Below are 23,277 nucleotides of genomic sequence, written 5' to 3'. Positions count from 1 at the left end.
AGAAAAGGTCAGATAAGTTGATATTAGGGAAATGAACCCTAAGATATATATTCAAATGTTTTTTTCTTTCATGCGATTGTTTCTAACACATTTATAAGATTAGATCTTTGTTGCTTTGTATGTCCCTCCCACCACGGTATAACCCCTGCTTTCACTGTATTTGATGTTGTTATAATTTGTGGAGGGGAAGGGAAAGAAATCGTTTAAATAGGGATACAGGTGGACCCATTGCAACAATGATATGTACAAGTCGTTATGTCGAAAACGAACTTTACAACTTTGGTGTGGGGGGGACGAGGGTTGATTGGGGAGATGGGGGGAGGATGGGATGGGAAGGGGAAACAAAGGAGGAGGCTACAATGTTTGATAGGAAATGTACTCATTATCTTGCCCATGTAATTGTAACCCCTCTGTACAGAAAAAAAAAAAAGAAAAAAGCACTAAGCTTTTCTTCCTGTAATGAGAATTTCCAAAAAAAAAAAAAAAGAAATGTCTGTTATTTTTAAGTACCATAAGGGAAGTAGTTTATAGGTATTTTATACATTTAAATATTGATACATTTGAGATTTTAAAATGTAAGAATATTTCAAAGAACTTCTTTAAATCATTTTCACAATACACCATAATTTTATTTTTACCTTGATGTGGTGCTGGGGTTTGAAATCATAGCCTTGAGATTCCTAGGCATATACTTTATTAAGTGTGCTATGTTCCAACCCTTTTTGCTTTTAGGTTATTTTGCAAATAGGATCTCATGGTTTTGTACAAGCTGGCCGTAAACCATGATCTTCTCACTTTCCATCTTCCATATCACTGCAAGTACAAGCATGAACCACCATGCCTAGCTTACCATAAGCTTTCAAACAAATATATGTTGGACATGTGCCATTCACATTTGAAAATATATTTCTGTTGGCCCATGATGAATTTTTTCCATTATGAATTTGAGGTTGGTTTGTTTTTGGTAATCAGTATTGACCATACAAGAACTTGGAAACCTTAAAACTGCCCAAAAAGGTAAGATTTCTTTTAAAAAACAAAACAGAACCATTATGAACGCAAGTTACCAATTCAGTAGTTTCTCATGTAGCCATTTCCCTATAATGGATGTCTACCAGGGACAGAATTTTCTATCTTAAAGCTCCTTGAGTTATCAGACATATTCATTATATAAGAACCCATCTGTAGCTGGGCACTGGTGGCTCATGCCTGTAATCCTAGCCACTCAGGAGGCTGAGATCTGAGGATCATGGTTCAAAGCCAGCTCAGGCAGAAAAGTCTGTGAGATTCTTATCTCCAATAAACCACCAGAAAACCAGAAGTGGTGTTGTGGCTAAAGTGGTAGAGTGCTCACCTTGAACTGAAGAGCTGAGGGACAGCGCCCAGGCCCAGAGTTCAAGCCCCTTGGCCAATCAAAAAAAGAAAGCAAGAAAGAAAGAAAAATAGAAAAGAACCTATCTGTATGAAGAAAACATTGTAGTATTCATAGCCCATGGAGGTTAACACCATATCTTAGATACTTTAAAACTTATGTGATTTTTTTATGGAAGATAGAAGCTTCTAGAATTTTTTTTTTTTTGCTCATTAAGAAAATGCCCTAGCATATTACTACAAAATTAAGAAAAGTGAGGGAAGGATTGGGTTGGGAGGGGTGAGTGAGAATGTTGAAATGGGTGACATTGATCAAGGTGCATTGTATTCCTAAACTGCCTTGTTAAATAGCAGCTCCTTTGTACAACTACTTTAAGACAACTATAATAAAAATGACAATAGCCTTGCTCATGGTGATGGTAATTGCCATTATTTATTTCTTGTTTTCGTACTTATCCCACATTCACTCCTTCCACTCACTGATTATGAGTCCTTTAAGTGTGCTTCCATTGATGGCATTGCCAATTTATTTATTTAGGTCAGTTGTGGGGCTTGAACTCAAGGCTTGGGTGCTCCATGTCAATTCTTCACTGGTCAGGGAGACTCATTTGTGATCCCAAATCATACATAAAAAAATCCCAAGTGTTATTTTTAGCTATCTCATTTCTGTGCTACCTTAAGCCACCATAAGGAAGTAAAAGATAAGAAAAGGAGCTGTAGAAACAAAAGCAAATTTCCTCTACTAGTTCTGTTCCAAAATAATACATTAGAGAGAGAAATGATTGTGCAAAGAAAAGTTAGATATTCATGCATCTTCATATAGAAATTAGAAATATATTAATTTCCTTTCCTATCTTGCTGCTAAAGTAAAGGTTTTAATTTTATAATATGAAATAAATTTTCTGATGTATGTTTCTTGAAGCTGGAAGCAAAAAAAAGAAATAAAAAGATTTCTTTAATATCTTAGTTGCATGAGTAAATAAAAATGGTAAAATAGCTCCACCATGCTTGTGTGTGTGGTGCATGTGTGTTGACATCTTGCTGGGAACGGAACGCAGGCAGAGCTCCTGCCAGCCCAGGAATGTACCTCTAGCCCCTCGCTGGATTTAATGACACTTAAATTTCAGCTGGGTTAAGTTGGAATGCTCCCCTTAGTTTTATTCCAGCCCTAGAATTTGTAATTAAATATGCAAGTTGGCATAAGAAAAATTTCATGCACTTTTTTTTACAGTGAATTTAATTAAGCATTTCTTGTAAGTTCATTTCAGTATCTACCATGCCCCACTGAAGTTAGAATTCAGTTGTAAAATGGTAGATTAATTATCTTTTGTATTAAATGAAATAAGAGCCTCAAATATGCAATGTCAGGAAATTTAATTGTGGTCTTCCATTGCTTATTTAATGCATTGGAAAACTGAATGCAGAAGTACAGGAAGAAAGGCCAAAGGTTGTTAAATGTAGCATATCACACACATTCTGCACTTTACTTAATGATCCAAGTGTTTATTACTATGAAGTAAATGCACCATTTAAAGAATTATGGTGGAATTGTAAAACATTAAAAAGTCTAATTAATTTTAGTCTAAAACATGCAGTGTGCTCATTTTGCCTAAAACATTTTCATTATCATAAGTATTTTTCGTTATTAAGATAAATTTTTCCTTGTTGTGCAGCACTAGCATATTTTCTGTACTAAAGCAGTCTTAAATACTGTTGAGAGTAATAGCTGATGTGTTTTCATTGAGCAAAAGAAAGTAATTTGAGCGCAGATTGAAGCAATATTGCTTTTCTCTGCTTGTTCTATAACTGCCAACACTCAGAATAGATTGTATCTACATATTTTCCCTAAAAGATACAAGTACTTACGTTTTTTAGAAGACCATCATTAAAACATACAGATAATTTTAACTGTTCATTTAAATCCAAATTCAAGGGCTTCTTTCCATAGTCAAAGGCATATTAAAAAAAAAAACCAAAACCTTTTAAAATCTTAAGAATGTAGAAGCCATTTAGCCTAGTTTTTGCTTCTGTCATCATTTTACTGTTGTAGTATCAGGTGTCTTTGCAATGACTATCAAGGTTGGTAAAGTAAAAGCAGCTGGTATCATTCGCTTTGTGAACATAGATCCCCATCACTGACTTACTACTGGAAATAATTCACAGAGACAGAGTACAAAGGGGCTCAATGAAGAAAAATATATTTATCGGGAGGCTGGGAAGGTGGCTCAGTGGTAGAGCGCTTGCCTTGCATGCATGAGGCCCTGGGTTCGATTCCTCAGCACCACATAAGCAAAAAGAAAAAAGCCAGAAGTGGCGCTGTGGCTCAAGTGGTAGAGCACTAGCCTTGAGCTGAAGAGCTGAGGGACAGCACCCAGGACCAGAGTTCAGGCCCCCACGACCGAAACAAACAAACAAACAAAAAATATATATATATATATTGGGTGTGAAGTTGCTTTTATCTGCTCCAGTTTGTGGCAACTCCAAGACTTCCCATTTATGACCTTTATACTTTGGGGAACTACTGTTCAGGTATTTTATAGATGCTTATGGCATTTTTTGAAACTCAAGATTGCATTGAGATTATACATTGGGAAAAGTTACTACTACTGACTAGTGCTTATGTGATCTTTTTAGTGCATTTAATCAGGGGTCAAAGTAATATAAATTACTGATGATGTTAACCTTAATTCCTTGGTTAAGGTGCTATATACAGCCATCTCTGACACCTCTAGTTTATTTATAAACTATAATTTGAGTCTAAATGCTACCAGGGCAATAGGAATTGTGGTGCTACAATAGTTGCCCCTTTTGCTTGGATTTTGCTTCATCTTAATAGAAAAGAGGGATGAATAGGTTTTATTAATTGGCATCAATTCTTTGAACTACTTGAAGTATCTAAACTTACTTTCGTATTTGTAATAAGGAAACATGATGGTACAAGTTGAATAACATTTAAGCAAAATCTTGTAAGTCTAATTCAGTGAAGAAGGATTTACCTTAGGACAAACATGGTAGCTTTTTATTTTATTTATTTTAATGTATGTTTTGTGAGTATAGCTCTTTTAGTCTCATACTGCCACCCTATTACATGACTCATATGTGCCTAGAAATGACCATTTTCTTTACTCTCATTCTGTCAATATAAGAAGGAATGAAGAGCCGGGCGCCAGTGGCTCACGCCTGTAATCCTAGCTACTCAGGAGGTTGAGATCTGAGGATCACAGATCAAAGCCAGCCAGGGCAGGAAAGTCCGTGAGACTCTTATCTCCAGTAAACCACTAGAAAACCAGAAGTGGCGCTGTGGCTCAAGTGGTAGAGCATTCGCCTTGAACTGAAGAGTGCAGGGACAGCCCATAGTTCAAGCCCCACGACCGACCAAAAAAAAAAAAAAAAAAGGAATGAAAATGCGAAGGAACCACATGTAGTCACTTCATATTATGTATGTGTTATGTGAGTATGTATTCCTGAAATTTCACATACAACTAGCCAGGTGTATGGGACTGTTAGAACCAGCCTGTGTTCTGGAGTATGAACAAACTGACAAGGAGAGGTAAGCTGTCTGCTTTCCATACCCTCAAAGGGTATGTTTTCTTACTAGTTGTTTCAGAGCACTTCATGAGACAAATGTCAAACTTGTCAGGGCTGGCTGTCACTAACAAAATGATGCGTGTAACAAAGGCTCTTCATTCATTGGGAAACAAAGAAGATGTCTTACCTCAACAAAGAGTCAAAAAAGCCTATCTATTAAAATATATTTTTGCTTTCCTTTAATATCCCATAGTGAAAAAATGCCTTGGCGGATAAAGGTTGTTTTAATTTTTATTTCTTATGTAGTTATTTGTCATTAATATTAGATTACCTTCTGAATGGAATTGTTAATTATGAATTAAGATTTGAGTTAATAAGTGCCCCATGATGTTAAATGCACATATTTGCATATTTCCCAAAAGATTCCTTCTGGAGTTTAGTGAATAAATCTAGTTCTAATATGTTTTTTCAAAATATGTTTTTGTCATCTTGATAATTTTTTTTGGGGGGGGGTCCGGTCATGGGGCCTGAACTCTGGGCCTGGGTGCTGTCCCTCAGCTCTTCAGCTCAAGGCTAGTACTCTACCACTTGAGCCACAGCGCCACTTCCAGCTTTTTTCTTTTTGCTTAGTGGTGCTGAGGAATCGAGCCCAGGACCTCGTGCATGCAAACCAAGCGCTCTACCACTGAACCACCTTCCCAGCCCCTCATCTTGATAATTATATGCCAGAGCACTTTTAATGTTATTCCTTAGCAGTGTGAGTTGACTGCCTTGTATTCCCCCTTGTAATCCTTTTCTACATCTAGATTATCTGTCTTTGTACAAAAGAAGAAATAGATTGACTATTATTAGTCATGCCAGTGACTTAATAAAAACCTGAGATGTGGCTCAAGCAGTAGTTCTTGCCTAACTGCTCAAAGTTCTAATTGAAATTCCCATACCATGACAAGTAAAAAGAAAGCACAGACAAAATGCTTTAAGTCTTCAACATAACCAAAGGTATGAAACAGTTATAAACTGTCCCAAACAGGAAACAATACCAGAAAAAACAACACATAGGATATGTTTCTTTCTTTCCTTCTTTTCTTTCTTTTGTCTTTTTTTTTTTCTTTTCTGGTCCTGGGGATTAAATTTAAAGACTAGGTTACTGTCCCTGAGCCTCTTGATCCTCAAGGCTAGTGCTCTACCACAGCACCTCCTTTGGCTTTTTGTGAGTAGTTTATTGGAGATAAGAGTCTCACGGGACTTTACTGCCAGGGCTGACTTTGAGCCCTGATCTGAGGATCTCATCCTCTTGAGCAGCTAGAATTACAGGCGTGAGCCACCAGCACCTGGCAATGAATGTCAATTCAATAACAAAAAGATTGTCATTGTGTTAAACATTGCGGTGTACTTATGTATCTTCATATTTTGATTTTTCAAGCTAGTCATAATATTTTTATTGTCAGTACTATATTCAAATTAATCACAATATTTTATATCATGTCACAGTGTGGTGCTGAAGTTTGTTTCATAATAGTGGTGTCATAGTCCTCAAGTTTATTTTCAAGCCTCTGCATTTATTTTGAGTTAGGATGACATTAAAGGTTACTGGGTGGGCGTGGGGGAGAAACTGGATAAAACTTGTTAAATGGAGAAGACATCCTTGAGAGGAGCATCCCTGGAGCAGAGCTTCTGTGTCCCCTAGCAAGGGCCGATGTGCCATCATGGCTGTGTTGGCATGTTCTGTCTCACATGTTTTCACTCTCTACTGTTTTTAGTTTCATTAAGTTTCTGAAAGTGACATTGCGTAAGGAAAAATGTTTTTTAAAGTATGCATTAATTCAGGCATTTTTATTCTATTGTTTTACATAATTAAAAAATATTAGCTTCCCCAAAATGGACTCCAACTGTGTACTGTGTGCCCTGTTAAATGGAAGGAATAGGAAATAAAGACAATGAAAAGTTATTTTCAGAAACATCTTGACAAATTCAGTGTTCCGCAGAAAATTTGTTTTCATCACCTTTACATGTACACCTGAGAAGGTAATGGAAGGTGGAGCTTAAGATTTGATTTATAATCAATTATAGCTAAATCAATCTCTGGGACTTTTTGTCTAATATGGAAACTACCTATTATTAAGATATCTTCAGGAGGTATTAAACATAATCAGTACCTCTACTCACCAGAGACACACTGGAAAAAGTTAATTGACATATAGTGGCTTTTATGCTTGGAAAAGTACATATAGTTATATTGAAAAAAGATATTCAAAATCCTATTGATAATTTCTCTACTAATATCAACAAATTCTAAATCACAGATGCTGTTGAATTTAAAGAGACAACACATAAAATAATATTTCTCCATTTTATTGATTATAGGTGAAGGTTGTGTTTCCTCATAGAAAATAAGTATGTAAGTCTTGATTAGCATTTGCTAATAAAACCAGTTCATTAAACAGGGCTCCAAAGTTGTTTAATTCAGTTGAATTTGGTTTTACAAAATACAGACATATATTATGACATGTTGTTGGTAGCTGATGTTATTACTATTATGTAGAAATACTTAAATTTCTGTTCATGCTTTAATAAACTCAGAAAAGAGTTAGACAATGCCTTTTGTTAATAAACATGAAAGATCTCATGTGATAAGCCAGAAGTAATATCAAGACTGCTTTGTTCTTGTACATTGTTGAAGAAACATGTGGTTTATAAATAAAGTGGTTTACAAATTGTAAGATGAAAAATTTTCCTGGGCTATCATTCTTTATACTTTGACAGTCACCAGTACATATTAAACATGAAATGCATTTCATTCTCATAGTAGCAGGCATTATGATGTCACTTCATTTATTCTCCGTATTTCCCAGGAACATGGTGTGAATTATAAAGCCACCACTTAGCATGGACACCGTAGATGATCGTGAGCGTTCTACAGCCTGACGCGACCATGCTTCCTATTTAGACCTGATTGGTCTTCAGATAACATATGGTGGTAGAAGTAATTGGAAAATTGACAGATCTGTCAAGAAAATATAATAGATAGGACCAAAATACCATGTCGAGCACATAAAGTATCTGAGAGTCAAATTTATTGTTTTGTATCAAAGAGTGAAGTAAAATTCTCTGGTTCACCCCTACATTGAACACTTTTCAGTGGCAGATATTTTCAAACGTAATTCTTAGGACATTGATAAAATTGATTGTGTTTAAAATAACATAGTAAATATGAGCTAACGTGAGATAAAACAGCACAGACTATATTTAAATGTTACAGAATTTTCTTCTATGTGTTCATAATCTTTTGTTTAGGATTCTAGGAGTCATTGGTGATCATAGTCTTGCAGATAAAATACAGTTGAAATGTATAGTTGAAGTACAGTCAAAAAGCTATATTAAAGTTTACATTTTAATGTTTCTTTTTCTAAAATTTATTTTACAGGAAGATGAGAATGAAGCTGAAAGAAAAAATGTATCTCAGGAGCTCAATATGGAACTGAAAAATCCAAAGAAATAGCTGATTTTCTCTAGTGTTTTGAAAAGTTTGCAATTTATCTAGTAGCAGATGAAATTTCTAATTTGTAAAATGATAAATTGTAAAATTTAATTTGCAAAAATGTTCTCAATAAAGTCATTGAAATAGGAGCTTGCATTTCAAATTTTATTCTTTTATTTTAGAACACTTCAACTTTGATTTCAATGCTGGATCTTTGTAATATTTTTTAAAGGAAAATACCTTACTGAAATTTGAAAGCATGTATTTTTTTTGTCTGTGGCATATTAACACATCTGAATAATTTAAAAGAAAATTCTGAGAGTCTTAAATCTTCTTACTAGTCTCTATTGTCTACCTATCTTACCATAATTTTATTTATTAATATAGAGAATAGGCAACATAGTTAAAAAACGAACAGAATGCTTACACATGGAAACACTTAAAACCATTCAGTGCAGCAAGATGAAATACTGGTATCTAATTTCATTGATTTATGCCACCTGGTGCTCTAGAATGAGGGGGAAAGGAAGAATGACAGATTAACCTTCTCCTTGATAGAGGTGATTTTAACTTTGAAAATATTTACGAAGAACTTATAGAGTGCAGGGCTCTACACATTTCCCCTAAATATTTCAAGAACAGTATCTGTATCTGGTGCCTGGGCTTCGGACTTGCCAGAATTCCTCAGATCCTTATCCTGACGTGTTCAAAATAACCAGCCATTTCATCCATCCTGGTTGTAATTCCTATGTTGTCATTTGCCAACTACAGCAGAAGTAGTGAATCTACTTGATATTTGTGGAGCCAAATGTTTTGGGCAGATGTCTTTGTTTGATTATTGAAGGCAGAGTTTCTTCAAAGGAGAAGCAGAACTTCAAGAGACTTGCAAGAGAGTGCCAGCATACAGCCTCCTCCCTGTGAGAATGAAATCAGTGTATTTGCCTAGAGCTATATTTTTATCACATGCATCTGACTAGCTCAGTAACTGTGTGACAGTGGGACATGCTAGCAGCTGTGGTATAGTGAGCTGAAGACAAAAGCTGTGAGTATGTAATGAAGGGAATTCATTGAAGGATAGCCTCTAATAATCTGAGTATGGAGATCAGAAAGGCAACAATAACCCACAAAACAGACTCCCTGGAAGAATTTTTGTTCAAAGGTGTAGAGCCGAAGAAAAGGCTGAAAAGGCAGTTTAGAACCTGCAGAGGCTTTTGGAATAAGCAAATTTTCCCTACATCAATCTATTTTTGAATACTCACATTTGCACAGATTGGTATTATGTCAGTAGTGACACTTCTGGAAGAAAACAATACATGACTCATAGCTACCATTGTTATGCACTATGCCAAATGAATTACGGATTAGCATGTAATATACCACATAATGATCCCTACACAATTAGAAGATTAATAATATTGCTTCTTAGAAATTATCAATGTAAGGATTAGGGAAAATAAGTTAACCAAAGTTATGCAATTTGGAGTTGGGAGAAGAGAGTTCAAATCCAATCCCTGAGTTCAAGCACCAAGACCGGCATCCCAAACAAACAATTAAATACAGTTTAAAAAAATTTGAACATGGCCCTGCCTTCTAGCAAATTCTATTTGATTGAGAAGCTTAAGTAGAGGGAAAAAAGAGTATGTATTTTTACTCTTTGAGTTTCATTTTCATTTACACCATACCAAATGCGATATGCTCTCCCTATGAGGTAGTAGTTTATCATGTATAACTTTCTTATCATCCAGATTAAATGAGGTGAATCGAGGTAGGTTTGCAGTTCTAATACTTTTCAAAAAACATGGATGGTATTATTCAATTTTTGTGTGTATACATACATATGAATATGTGTATATATTTCAGATACAAGTACACATACAAAAAATGAACAGTGCTATCTTTCTGTGAAACAATCACTACTGGTTTTCCTCAGTGCTTGAACTGTTGGAAGCAGTAGCTATATCTGCCTTCCTCTATATCCATTGTAATTTGTCTTCTTGTTTCCCAGATACCACACACTGTTGCTCTCTAAATTGAATGTGTCCAGCACAAAATGGAAACTTTTCTGCCAATACATCTCTTGCATGGCTACATCAGATTTATTCCAACACTTATTGAGAAAAGAAGAAATGAATTCAATTAACTGCTTTGACATTTCTCCAGTGCCTTGGGTTCTTGAGGCCTCAACGTATTTTTGTTGGCTGAGTGCTAACATTGTTTGGGACTGAAGCAATTTACCCTGACATTGGGCTAAATAAGATTCTTGCTTAATGGTAAAAGTTGTTTAGAAAACTCCCATTTTTTTGAAACCTCAAGGAAGCAAGATTTTGCATAGCTATGATTTAGAAAATTTCAAGTATGTCCGAGTTCCAGAGTATCCTGGGCAATCATGTTTTCCCATTGTGAATTCAATGTGGAGTCCATCACTTTGTTATCTGGAGAGAACTTGAAGTGCTAAGAGCAAGAGGATAAAAATGCAAGGAACTATGGTATTATTCTGATTTGTTTGAGGAAAATGATTAATTTCCTGGTTATAAAGTCTAGTAAGAACAACCCTTTAAAACTGTTGAGCCATGAAAGCCATTTTCCTTAAGGGCTTTAAATTTGGGAACACACATGAAATTTATAGCTTGATGAGAGATTCTTTGCCTGCAGTCAAGATGAGATGAGAGCTAGATCATTTGTTTCTCAGCATGAGCCCTATGTGTTCTTGTGTGCACTAGATTTCATTAGGCTCATAATAACACAATGAATATTACATTAATGTTAGAAAGGTTCGCTTTTGTCTCTTACATCTTTCATTTACATTTACAGATGCTAAACATCTCCGTAGAAAGTAAGATACACTTTCCTCATACTGATAAAATCGGTGGAGTAACAAAACAAGTCACCATTTTCATATCCATGTTGTTTAAGTTATATTGAAAGAGACAGCTTCCAAAATCAATGCATGATAGAATCAGATGTATATGCAAGTCTAAATATGATCATTTCATGGTTGATACAGAAGGAAAAGTAAATATGCATCTTCATGTTGCATGTCTAGTCCAGTCTAGTTTGTGTGGTGATGTGAAATCTTGGTTTCTTTTAAGAACAGATAAGTTCCTTCAGGACATTTAGATTGGAGACAACTGAGCAAGGCAGCTTATTACCTAATGACCAGAAAGAGTAAACTGTCACTGTGGGAGACTGTTATTCCATGTCCTCATGCTGAAATAACATTTGGCAAAGAGCTGTGACCAATAAAACCCTGTTATTTGCAAAATATTATTATAGTTGACATTAGGCAAAGAAATTCTGTGATTAAGGAATCTAGTACTGCAGCTGCGTCCCTAAATTTTTGAAAATATTAAAAGGTATTGTATCTGTAAGTTATGGTCATTTACCACTTACTATTTCAGACATACACAGACTAGAGAAGAGTGCATGAGCTTCAGCAATTATTTCTTGTCAGGTCTGTTTTGTCTATCCCTTCATTTTACCAGATTATCTTTAAGCAAATATCAGATTGCTCTTGTTTTAAATATACCTGCTTCCATGCTCCTAGCAATTAATTTACAATTGTATATGTTTAATTTTTTTCTATGAGAAATATTTTTTAAATGTGTGGCAGTAGGTAGATTAATATGTTAATAGAAAATTGGACAACAGAATACTCTGTCCCGTGCACTTCAAACAATATTATTAGTGAGACTCAAAAGGAAGATATTTGTTTGGATTTTCAATTTTTAAAATTTTATTTATTTAGTTATTTATGTATCTTGCCAGTCATGAACTCAGGGCCTGGACACTAATGCTGAGCTGCTTTTTGCTATAGACTAGCACTCTACCACGTGAGCCACAGGGCCAATTCTGTTTTTTTCTGTTTATGTGGTACTGAGAAATCGAACCTGGGGCTTTCTGCATGCTAGGCAAGCACTCTACCAATGAGCCTCATTCCCAACCCTGTTTGGACTTTTAATGGTAATGATGTAAGAATCAGAAATACACAAATTCTCAGTTTCTTTTTGCACTTTTTTTTTACCATAGGCATAAAAAGTAGAACTAATCGGAGCTGCATTGTTGAACTGAGATATCTTTTCTCATTATATTAACAAGAGACAAGAAATGTTATGTTGTTTGCCGGGCGCCGGTGGCTCACGCCTGTAATCCTAGCTGAGGAGGCAGAGATCTGAGGATCACAGCTCAAAGCCAGCCTGGGCAGGAAAGTCCGTGAAACTCTTATCGCCAATAAACTACCAGAAAACCGGAAGTGGCGCTGTGGCTCAAGTGGTAGAGCGCTAGCCTTGAGCTATAAGCTGAGGGATAGTGCTCAGGCCCAGAGTTCAAGCCCCATGACTGACAAAAAAAAGAAAAAAAGAAAAGAAATGTTATGTTATTAGTAAAAATTAACAAAATGAACATTTGTTTAGGGTTAGGATTTTTTTTCTTCTAGGAAAAGTTTGGATTTTATTTTTGGTAGTTGTGGGGGAGAATGTCTTTTTGGTTTTATTGATTTGGGATATCTATTTGATTATATGTATTTCTCAAAGCCAGGAATAATCTTATGGAAAAGGTTTTTAGTGTGGTGTTTGCCTTCAATATCCCTAAACATATTTAATTTTGGAATTGCTACTTCCTTCCTTCATTTCAGTTCAATCCACCTTCTCTGGAGAAAAAGATCTACTCAAGACTTGTTTTTCCCACCTGCATCTTTCCTAGACTCTACTATAATAAAGCCCTCCTTCTCCCTAGCCCATCCCCCTCTTTCAGGTCTATATTCTAAGAAACAGCTGATGACTGTGATGGATTCTTACTCATGCAAGATACAGGAAATGCCATGAATGCAATCTCAGTGGTTGCAGCCAACCAAATCTTACTTCTCTCAAGTATTGCCTCATACAGATCAGGTGGCTCTTGGTTTGGCAGTTTGGAGAATTGTCTCCATGATTCCTGGCAAAATCACCATTTGCATGGTCTTTGCCCCATCATTGGTACTGGTGAGGAGTGAGTGAGAGAAGGGAGAATCAACAGAATCAACTCACACTCCATTGCTTCTGCTACATCATCTCCACTCACATTGCGAGTGGTGAGAAATGAGTCACATGCTCCCGCCAAAAGGAGAAAGGTAAGATTGTCTTGGCTGTGAGCCCTGCAAGGGCAGTATTGTTGAATACAGAACATTAAATATGCCTCCATTAGTTTCATATTCCTGAGCCTTTATTTTATAGCCAGGAACCAGAAGTGCTGGAAACATCTCAGGTATTGGGGTGTCACATAAGAATAGAGACGACTTGAAGGGATCTGGGCAATGCAAAGTTTGTTTCTGCAGAAGGACACATCACTATCAAAAAGGCAAGCCTTTTCGTGTCCTTACTGCGTTTACTGCCCTTCATGTTGATTGGTCAGAAGTTAGGTTCACAATTTTGCACAATTGGCTAGTTTATAAGGCTTTTAAATTTTATCTTAGCAATCAAATGACTCCTGACCAACGCAGGAGCTTGTCAGGAAAGCAGTTCTTACTCAGCTGGTATTCTACCATTCGAGAAAAACAATTCTTATGACAAACTGTGGTTTAGCTAAAATAACTTCTTATAACCTAGCAGCTAAATGACAGTGCTTATGCCGCCCCACCAATTTGGCAGGAAAGAGTCTAACTCTTGCAGAGGTCATATCTAATAGGGTTTGTGAGGTTCATGCATTTCTCCTTTTTTTTTTTTATTATTTGTCGGTCATGGGGCTTGAACTCTGGCCTGGGCGCTGTCCCTCAGCTCTTCAGCTCAAGGCGAGCACTCTGCCACTTGAGCTACAGTGCCACTTCCAGCTTTCTAGTGATTTATTGGAGATAGGAGTCTCAGGGTCTTTCCTGCCTGGGCTGGCTTTGAACCGCGATCCTCAGATCTCAGCCTCCTGAGTAGCTAGGATTACATGCGTGAGCCACCAGTGCCCGGCGCATTTCTCCTTTAAAAAAATGTGGTCAAAATAGCATAACATGAAACATCATCAGCACTATTTTATGTATACAGAACTGTGCTCAGAAGCAAAACAGGAGTATGATGGTTTCCAAGGATTTCAGGAAGAAAGAGAAGTAGAGTTTTGTTCAATGTTAAAGAGTTTCAGTTGTGCACATAGTTGTATAATAGATCTATAGAGTGTTTTCATCCTGAAAATCTGAAAATCTTTACCATTGCATGAAAGTTGATTTTTTCCTCTTCCACTCACTGGAAAACACCATCTATGTTGAATACTATGCATGGATAGTCATGCAGAGTTGTGTGTGTGTGTGTGTGTGTGAGTGTGTGTGTGTGTGTGTGACTTTATTTCAGTTTATATAATATCCTCAAGGTTTATCCATATGACACAATCTTTTTATAAGATGTGAGCCACTGTTTAGCTTCATTGGCATGGTTTTCAAAAATCAAATCTGAAATAAAAAAACCTGTGGGCGGCTTTAAAAATTAGATGTTCAGGCTTTCTTTCTGTCAGTTAAGTCAGAATTCTTGAATGTGGATTCAGCACCCAGAATATGGATTCGGCAGTCACGCTGCCGAGTCAGTACTGGAGGTGATACAGGCCATAATCAAGGGAATAACATGATCAGATTTGCACTTAGGAAATCTTCATAAGTTGAGTGGAAAACGGATCTTTGGTTTTTCTGCTTGAATGTTGAGGAACCACATGATTGATGATAGAGACCTTGTCTGTCGTCAAATCCTGGAAACAAGTCAAATGCACCTCAAAAGGCAAATGGAAAATACACTCTGGGTCATTCATACAACAGACTACATACAGTATACAGGTTCCAATTACCTCAGTTGTATGAACATCACAGGTTTCTACTTCCTGAAATTCCTTCTTTGTCTCCCTTTCTTTCTTCCCCCTCCCTCTCTTCATCATAGAGTGTGTAGCCTTCTGAGATGGGATTTCCCCCCTTAAAACAAACCACCTGTGTCATCCCATACCAAGCCTTCATTTCTTTTTTATTCCTGAGTATTGCACTGTATAGATCTATCAGTTTTTCATTTACCAGCAAAGAGAAATCTGAGTGGTTTCCGGTTGTTTTTAAGCAATTATGAATAAACTTCCTCCAAGCATTTATGAAAGTTTTTTTTGTTTCTCTTGAGTGTGCCTAGGTGTGCGATTGCTAGCTTATTACTTTTCAGTGTTTGTTCACTGTGTAAGACACTTTCACCACACATCCTTAGAAGCACTATCACCAGAATTTAGTTTTCATTTTTATCCCACCCCCACCCCCAGTCTCTTTTTCTCTCTCTCTTGTCCTTGTCCATGAGCTTGAATTTAGGGCATTTTTCTCACATTTGCTGTTCTTGCTCATAGCTGGCACTCTATCACCTGAGCCACACCTCTAGCCTGGCATTAAAAAACCTTTCTAAGTAGTTGTACAAGGGAGTTGCCACTCAACAGAAGCAGTTTATGAGTACAACTATGGAATGCTTCATGAATTTGCATGCCATCTTTGTGCAGAGGTCATGCTAATCTTCTCTGTGTCATTCCTATTTTAATATACGAGCTGCCGAAGCAAGCACTCCACCCTGGCTTTGTGCTTATTATTAGAGCTGGAGTTTCACTGATTTTTCTGCTCTGGCTAGTGATGAACAATGATCCTCTGGATCTTAGCCTCCTAAGTAGCTAGAATTAAAAGTGTGAGCCACCAGAGCTTGTTAGTTTTTATTAAGTGGTAATAAAGTTTGAACTCAAACCCTCCTAACTGCTAGGAAGGCACACTACCATTGAGCCATTGCTCTAGCCCTATTTTGTCTTTTTGTACTACGGACTGAGGCACTTAATTGCTCTTCCACTAAAATAGCCAAATTCCCTTTCTCTTAAAAGCCGTGCTGTCTAAAGCAGTTGCTTTCTCTTATGAAATATCTGTCTATATTCACTCATTAGAAATCATTTTTTCAAAAAAAGGCACAAATATTAGAGAAGAAAAGAACCCAAATACAAAATAGAAGGTAAAAAATCTATGCAGAATTTAATTTATTTTAGGCCTATTGTAGACTTCAATAATATTAATCAGGTAAGGATACTATGTAATGACATTACAACGACAGAATTCACAGAGTACAAAATACTAAATGTAATACACAATGAAAAATTACTGGTTCAAAATGCCCTCACAGAATCTGTTACCAGTAAATTTCATTTAAAATTGGTCACTTTCGAAAACTCTGGGTAAGGAAAAGTTAAGCAACAATTAGTCTCTAAGTATTCTAAACACATCCAAGGAAGATATACTTCTCTGGTTTTAAAGGCTTTCAACTCTGCAGCTCACTGAACTGATAAAATGTCAAAGGGAAATCTCAGCGTACAGTATCCATAGTTTATATTACAATATATTGTGGGATAAAATAGCTCCTAGCCTCCCTTATAGGATATCACAAAACACATCCATTAACAAAACCCTCTTGTTCTGCACTCATTCACCTTTAGTCTTGGTCTTTCTCCTACTGGTTTAGAGCATCATGATCCACAAATCACATTCTCTGAGGACTGAGCTGAAAGGACAATCTTGGGCAGCCAGCTGAGGAACTGGCCCTCTTCAACATTAGCGATCTCCTCAAGAGAAGCCATCAGAAGCAGCCCCTGCTTTCTGCTAGACTGTAGCCTGTGCAAAAGTCTGGTAGGGACATATACCCTTTGTTCACTCCTGGGCCCAAATAATGATCTCCAAATTGTATATGTGTTTGCCAGACAAGCCTATTTCTTTTCTTTATTCTTTTTTTTTTTGTGCCAGTTCCGGAGTTTGAACGCAGAGCCTGGACACTGACCCTGAGCTTCTGTTTTTGTTTTGTTTTGTTTTGCTTGTTTGTTTTTGCTCAAGATTAGCGCCCTACCAATTGAGCCACAGCACCACTTCCATTTTTTTCTGTGTATGTGGTACTGAGGAATCGAACCAGGGCTTCATGCATGCTAGGCAAGCATTCTACCACTAAGCCACATTCCCAGCTCCCCATTTCTTTGTTTTTTCTTATGCATTTTTAAAAAATTGTCAAAGTGATGTACAGAGGGGTTACAGTTACACAAGTAAGGTAATAAGCAAATTTCTTTTAAACTTGTTACCCCCTTCCCTAATTTTTCTCCTACTTTCCCTCCTCTTTCCTCTTTCCTACCTCAAAGATGTACAGATCATTTCCAACATAATGTCTTGTGTATATCACTGTTGCATTGGTTTTTAATCTCATCATTCTCTTGTTTCCCTTCCCTACCTGAATTTAAAAAAAGTATATACAATACTAGGGTATCAAAATCAAATAAAGTGACAACAAGGGATATACCATAGGGGGGAAAACCTAAAAAGAAACAAAAAAAATCATATAGTACATTAAAAACAACAACCACGAAGACCTCTTGTGTCCATGTCTTGAAGTTCATTTTGCTTAGCATCATCTTATACAGTCATATGTACATAGCTATCAAGCTATTCTGCTCATCTGTTAAGATTATCCCAGACCTATACTAATTTTTGCAAATAAGGGAAACCCTGGGACCCATGTTTCTTTGGGTCTGGCTTATTTCACTTAATATGATTTTTTTCAAGTCTTTCCATTTCCATACAAATGGGGTAGTGACATTCTTTCTGATGGAAGCATAGAATTCCATTGTGTGTGTGTGTGTGTGTGTGTACACCCCTATTTCTTATAGAAACCAGTTTTAGGGCTTTTTTGGTACTTCAATGGCTGTACTAGTTCTGGCCTGAGCTGGGTGAATGAAGTATTTCCCTGCTCAGGATTCTCCTGATATTCCAAAGGGAGAACTAAAACCGAGAATTTTTAGAGAGCTTGGTTGGTTAATAATATGTTACTCAACTTTTACTTAGTTTTTCTAAATAAAATGAGAGAATATAAGATCTTTTTGTCCTTCTGAAGTGTCTAAAGGTAACCTTATCACGAAGAAAATTTGTGTCAATCTATTAACCAACAGAGCAGACTATGGGACAGAGGCAGACCAACCCCTAGGTTATGCTTCTTTTTCTGTAGATCTCTAGCTGTGGTTACCTTTAAGATCAACTTATCTGGTTTTAAATTTTGTTAATTTATTAAACATATATGTATTACTCTTCAGGAATATGTTGATTATAGGAGAAGAACCATTTAAAAAATATAGCATCTATATATGCTCATTGAAACTGAGTTTTACTAGACTGAGTTAGAATGAAGAATACAATGATACTCACCAAATCCTTGGATAATTGATTTGGGACACTTTTAAGGCTAGTCCTGGGACTTGAACTCTGGGCCTATGTTCTACTCCTGGGCTCCTTGCTCAAGGCTAGCACTATACGACTTGAGCTTCTGGCTTTTTCTGTGATTAATTGGAGCCAAGAGTGTCATAGACTTTCCTGCTCAGGATGGCTTCGAACCTTTGATCCTCAGATCTCAGCCTCTTGAGTAGCTAGGATTATAGGCATGAATCAGTGGCGCTCAGCTCAAGTAGACGTTTGTTAAAGGTGGCAAAGAAGATTTTATGCTGGGAATGCAGAAAGAGTGAGCGAGCAAACAAGCTAGCAAGAGAGAGAGAGAGAGAGAAAGAGAGAGAGAGGAGACAGAAAGTGAACCCCCAGTAAAATCAAACAAGCTAGCAAGAGAGAGAGAGAGAGAGAGAGGTGAGACAGAAAGTGAACCCCCAGTAAAATAGCATTCAACTCTATTAAAACAGAAGTACTGCTAAAAAGAGGTGTAATGAAGGACTCTATAGGGAGATGATGTCAGCCATTATGATTAGGCTATCTGCATTTGAAAACTAGCATGTATCAAACTTAGGGTCCTACCCTCTGACATTTTCCACTCCCTTAACAAATACCACTTCTGGTATTTGTTTTTAAAAATATGAGTTGTTTGTGTTTAGAATTTCACTGTTCTTAACCTGTGCTTCATACTTCCTCATATTTATGTCTTCTTTTCTCCCCTTTCTTTCATTATGGGTAAATCTATCACTTGCTTCTAACCAACCATTAATGATTAAAGTGAGAGAGTGAACAATGATGATTCCATCTTCCCTCCATGTAACATCCATCTAATGAAGGAATTTGTTATGATCTGAGTGTTGGGTCCTCTTCAAATTTGCAAGTTGAAATCCTAACACCCTAAGAGTGCTGGGATGTGATTAAGTCATGATGAAGTCATCCCAATAAATGAGATTAGTGCCTTTGCAAAAGAGGCCCCCCAAAACTGCCTTGCCATGGGAAGACAGAGAGAAGACACCATCTGTGGGTCAGAGAGGGAGTCTTTAGAGCTCACTGAATCAATTAGGTCCCTTGATCTTTAACTCCAGCCTCAAGAACTATAAAGAAACCAAGTCCTGTTGTTTACAGGCCATCCTATTTATGGTATTTGTTAGAGAAGCCCAAAGGGGCAAAGACAAAACTCTGCTCACTTGCTGGCTTTGATGAGAGACACCCAAGAGACAAAGAAATGAAGGGGATTGCTGGAACTGAAGATAGCCCACAGCCAACAGCAGTCAAGCAACAAGACTTTCAGTCCTATAGCTAGGAGGAAATAAATTCTGCCAACAACCTGCTTGATCTTGGAAGGAATCCTTTCCCAGTAGAACATTCAGATGAGATACTTCCTTCAGGTGATGTTGTGATTACAGCACTGCAGAGGACCAAGCTAAGTGGTACACAAGCTCTTGATCCACACACACCGTTACATAATTATGCTTTTTTTCACCCTAAGTTGGTGGCAATCTGTTTATAGCAATAGACAACAACAATGGGTTGGTGTTTACAAAAGCACATTAATTAAATGCTATACCCATACCATGCTTCATTTGTTTTAAAAGAAAGTTTAAAATCCCATGAAATAAAATGTTGCATTCTACATTTTCCACTCCCTTAAATCTCCTTTAAATGCACAATGCCTCCTGAGAGATACAATGAAGAAATGGTTGCACTTGCCCCAATTCTTTCCCATTATTAAGCTGTTAGACTTTATCTCACAGTGACAGATACCTGAGAGAAACAATTTAAAGGAAGAAAGATTTATTTTGGCTCATGCTTCAAAAGTTTCAGTCCATGGTTAGCTGGCTCCATTGTTCTTAGGCCTGGATAGAAAGGCAGAAACGTGATGGAGAAAGGGTATGGCCAAGGAAAGCTGCTTTCCTCATGGCAGCTAAGAAGCAGAGAGAAGTAACAAAAAAGGGGCAGAGCCAAGAAGCTCATTTAAAACATATCACATATGACCAACTTCCTGCACTTGACCTCTCATTTCACAGTTCTAGCACCTCCCAACAGTCTACTTAAACTTTGAGTTTATCTGGTCTAGAAACATCTTTACAGATTCTTGCTGGCATATGCTTTGTTCATCTCCTAGGCAACTCTCAATCCAATGAAGTTGAGAGGCAAGATTAACCATCATAGACCCCAGCCTTACTTTGATTTTGTAACTTTTAGTAATATCAGCTAAGACAGCCACCAAGGGGTGGTTGTAAAGAGCAATCACTTTTTGAAACGTATTCCCACTTCCTCCAAGGTACATTGGTATCTAAAACGGGCACTTGCCAGGTAGTCTTAAGGGAACCAAATTCCAGATGCCTAGATTCCTTGTATTCTCATTTTCCAGACTAATCTAACTAGTCTATAAGAGGATATTCCCATGGAGTAGACTCCAAGGTGGTTTTCCATTCCTTTTTCTTAAACCCAAGCAACACATCCTTCCTATCCATCTCTAGTATGCCTAAAGGTGACAATCAAAAACAACATGAAGTTCTAGAGTCCATACGTCCATATGAAGAAGTGAAAGACTAAAACTGGGTATCAAATTCTTTCACCAAGTAGCCTTCCTATTCTTTATTAGTACTTTGCAAAATATCTTGTAGGGAGGAGGGGAGTTGCTGCAGCCATCTTGGGGATACAATCTGCCTCCAATGGGCAAATATATGCATAGATGAACATCTCTTCATAACTCATTAAGACAAATAAAATGATGCCAAAATATACAGCAAGGCACATTCCCAGGACTTTAAAGCATAAAGCCCTGTGCTCTGGCAGTTAATGGCTGTCTGAGTGTGGCAGTCAATCACAAAGGAAAGAGCCTTGATAAGTCCTGGGGTTCATGCATATTTTTAGTTAATTTGTACTGCAAAGCAGAAAGGGAGCAGATGATGAGGTAACATCATCCAAACATATAGACACTAAAGCCTCACAGTCAGGCTAAAGTTAAGGTGGAGTTTATCAATATGAGAAGTGCACTTTAATGAGTTACAAAACTTGAACATGAACCCAGATTTGGACTCTTACGTCCTGAAGGCTTTACATGCCATATCATCAACTGGGAGTTTCCCACTCAAGAAGGCAGCAAACCAATGCTGACTCTTGTAAGACAACACTTCAGGTCCTTTTTATGAGATTCATGTGTTTAATACAATGTGCATGGCATTAGGCTCCCAGTGTGATTTAGATTCTACTCAGGTCTTTGAGATGTGAGCCTGTTCAATTGTATTCTTAACCTATAAAGATAATGACAGACCACATTTTATGCCCCAGGAGAGGTTTATAACAACCCCCTCCCCACAACTTATGGGATTCTGAAAGTACTTTTGTAATAAATGATAATGTACTGGTAAATACTTATGAAAACTGAAAATGCATTATTTTTGAGACATAGTGTCACTCTGTAGGCCAGCTTGTTCTGAACTCACTATCTTCTTGTCTCAGTCTATCCGGAGTGCTGAAATTATTGATGTGTGTCACCATACTCCAGTCCCTGGAAATACAATATATAAACAATGTTAATTATTTTTAAAACTGAGAGATGCAGATTTATTTTAGTATGATTTTGTTTTTTATTTCTGAAGTGGGTATACAGCACCAAAAGGAGTTAAATAAATACCTAAGTGTGAATGCTTCATTGACTGTACGAAATACACCAGGAAAGAACAAGATAAAGTTGTTATTTTCCCAGGAATTTCTCAATATAGAGACATATATAATCTATTTCTGCAAATTTATTCTTTACATATGGTTTATTCCTCAAAAAGTAGGGATAGTTTATACAATGTATACAAACAAATTAGAAAGAAATAAACATTAAAAAGTAAAAGCAGGAACAGGTTACATGAATTAGGATAGAAAGCCAAGACTAGAAAATAGTAAAATGCAGAGAAGTAAGTCCTACTGAGTTGTTAAAGTCAAGTTTCAAATTCGGTTCTGAGCTTCCTGGAGGCTAAGCAGCTAGAAATTAATGGATAGACTAACTGATTGTGATATGTTATCAGTAGGAAAAATGTATTTCCCATTAGCTGCCTAATTCTTTAATACTTTACACTAAATATCCCTTACAGATAAAGCTTACTATGGAATTTTTTCTTGTGAAAAATAAAAGGATTGCTAATTAGAAAGAAATACATAAAGAAACATGTTTATAGAAGTGTTTGTCATGAAACCCAGTGGTTTTGAAAAAAAATATGATAAGGAAGAATCTTTCAAAGTGTTCCAGGTTAATCGGGGGGAAAAGTAACGAAAAGCCTGCTGTTTGAAGGTTTAATCCAAGATGCTTATCCAAACCCTTTGTTGAGCAAATCTTGCAAATAAGACCTTGTCAGAAGATCCACAGCGTTTTCTGTGGGAGCCCGAAATGTCAGCAAAACAGGCTTTCTGATGATATTATGCAGCCAGAGCCCCTAACAGGTGGGGTGAGGGTGAAAGGGGAAGATAGTAAATTTTTTCATTGCCTGAGTTTTATACTATATGACATAATGGATTTTCTGATGATAGGCATAACTTAAAGAGAAAGGAATGAAAATAAGATAGCTTGGCAAGAGCCAGATACACAAATCCCCAGCAATTAATGGTGTTAGTGGATACGTTTTGAGTGAGAGTGGTATGACTTTTTTTGGGGGGGGTCCGGTAGTGGGGCCCGAACTCTGGGCCTGGGCACTGTCCCTCAGCTCTTCGGCTCAAG

The 23,277-nt window shown here is 37.0% G+C and overlaps 1 protein-coding gene and 1 pseudogene across 1 annotated transcript in view; one reads left to right on the top strand and one right to left on the bottom strand.

Moving 5' to 3' along the window:
• LOC105988312 overlaps window positions 1–839 on the bottom strand; it is a 4,356-nt pseudogene extending 3,517 nt beyond the window's left edge.
• Phf14 (PHD finger protein 14) overlaps window positions 1–8,526 on the top strand; it is a 139,597-nt gene extending 131,071 nt beyond the window's left edge. Inside the window, exon 18 of the mRNA XM_013020009.1 lies at window positions 8,324–8,526. Within this exon, the coding sequence (XP_012875463.1) occupies window positions 8,324–8,398 (75 nt within the window). The 3' untranslated portion in view covers window positions 8,399–8,526. The remainder of the gene's footprint in view (window positions 1–8,323) is intronic.
• The last annotated feature ends 14,751 nt before the right edge of the window (window positions 8,527–23,277 follow it).

This window comes from Dipodomys ordii, unplaced genomic scaffold, assembly GCF_000151885.1.
Source record: "Dipodomys ordii isolate 6190 unplaced genomic scaffold, Dord_2.0 Scaffold48, whole genome shotgun sequence".
Lineage (NCBI taxonomy): Eukaryota > Metazoa > Chordata > Mammalia > Rodentia > Heteromyidae > Dipodomys > Dipodomys ordii.
The sequence above is the reverse complement of the archived record's forward strand: the minus strand, read 5'-3'. Positions and strand labels throughout refer to the sequence as shown.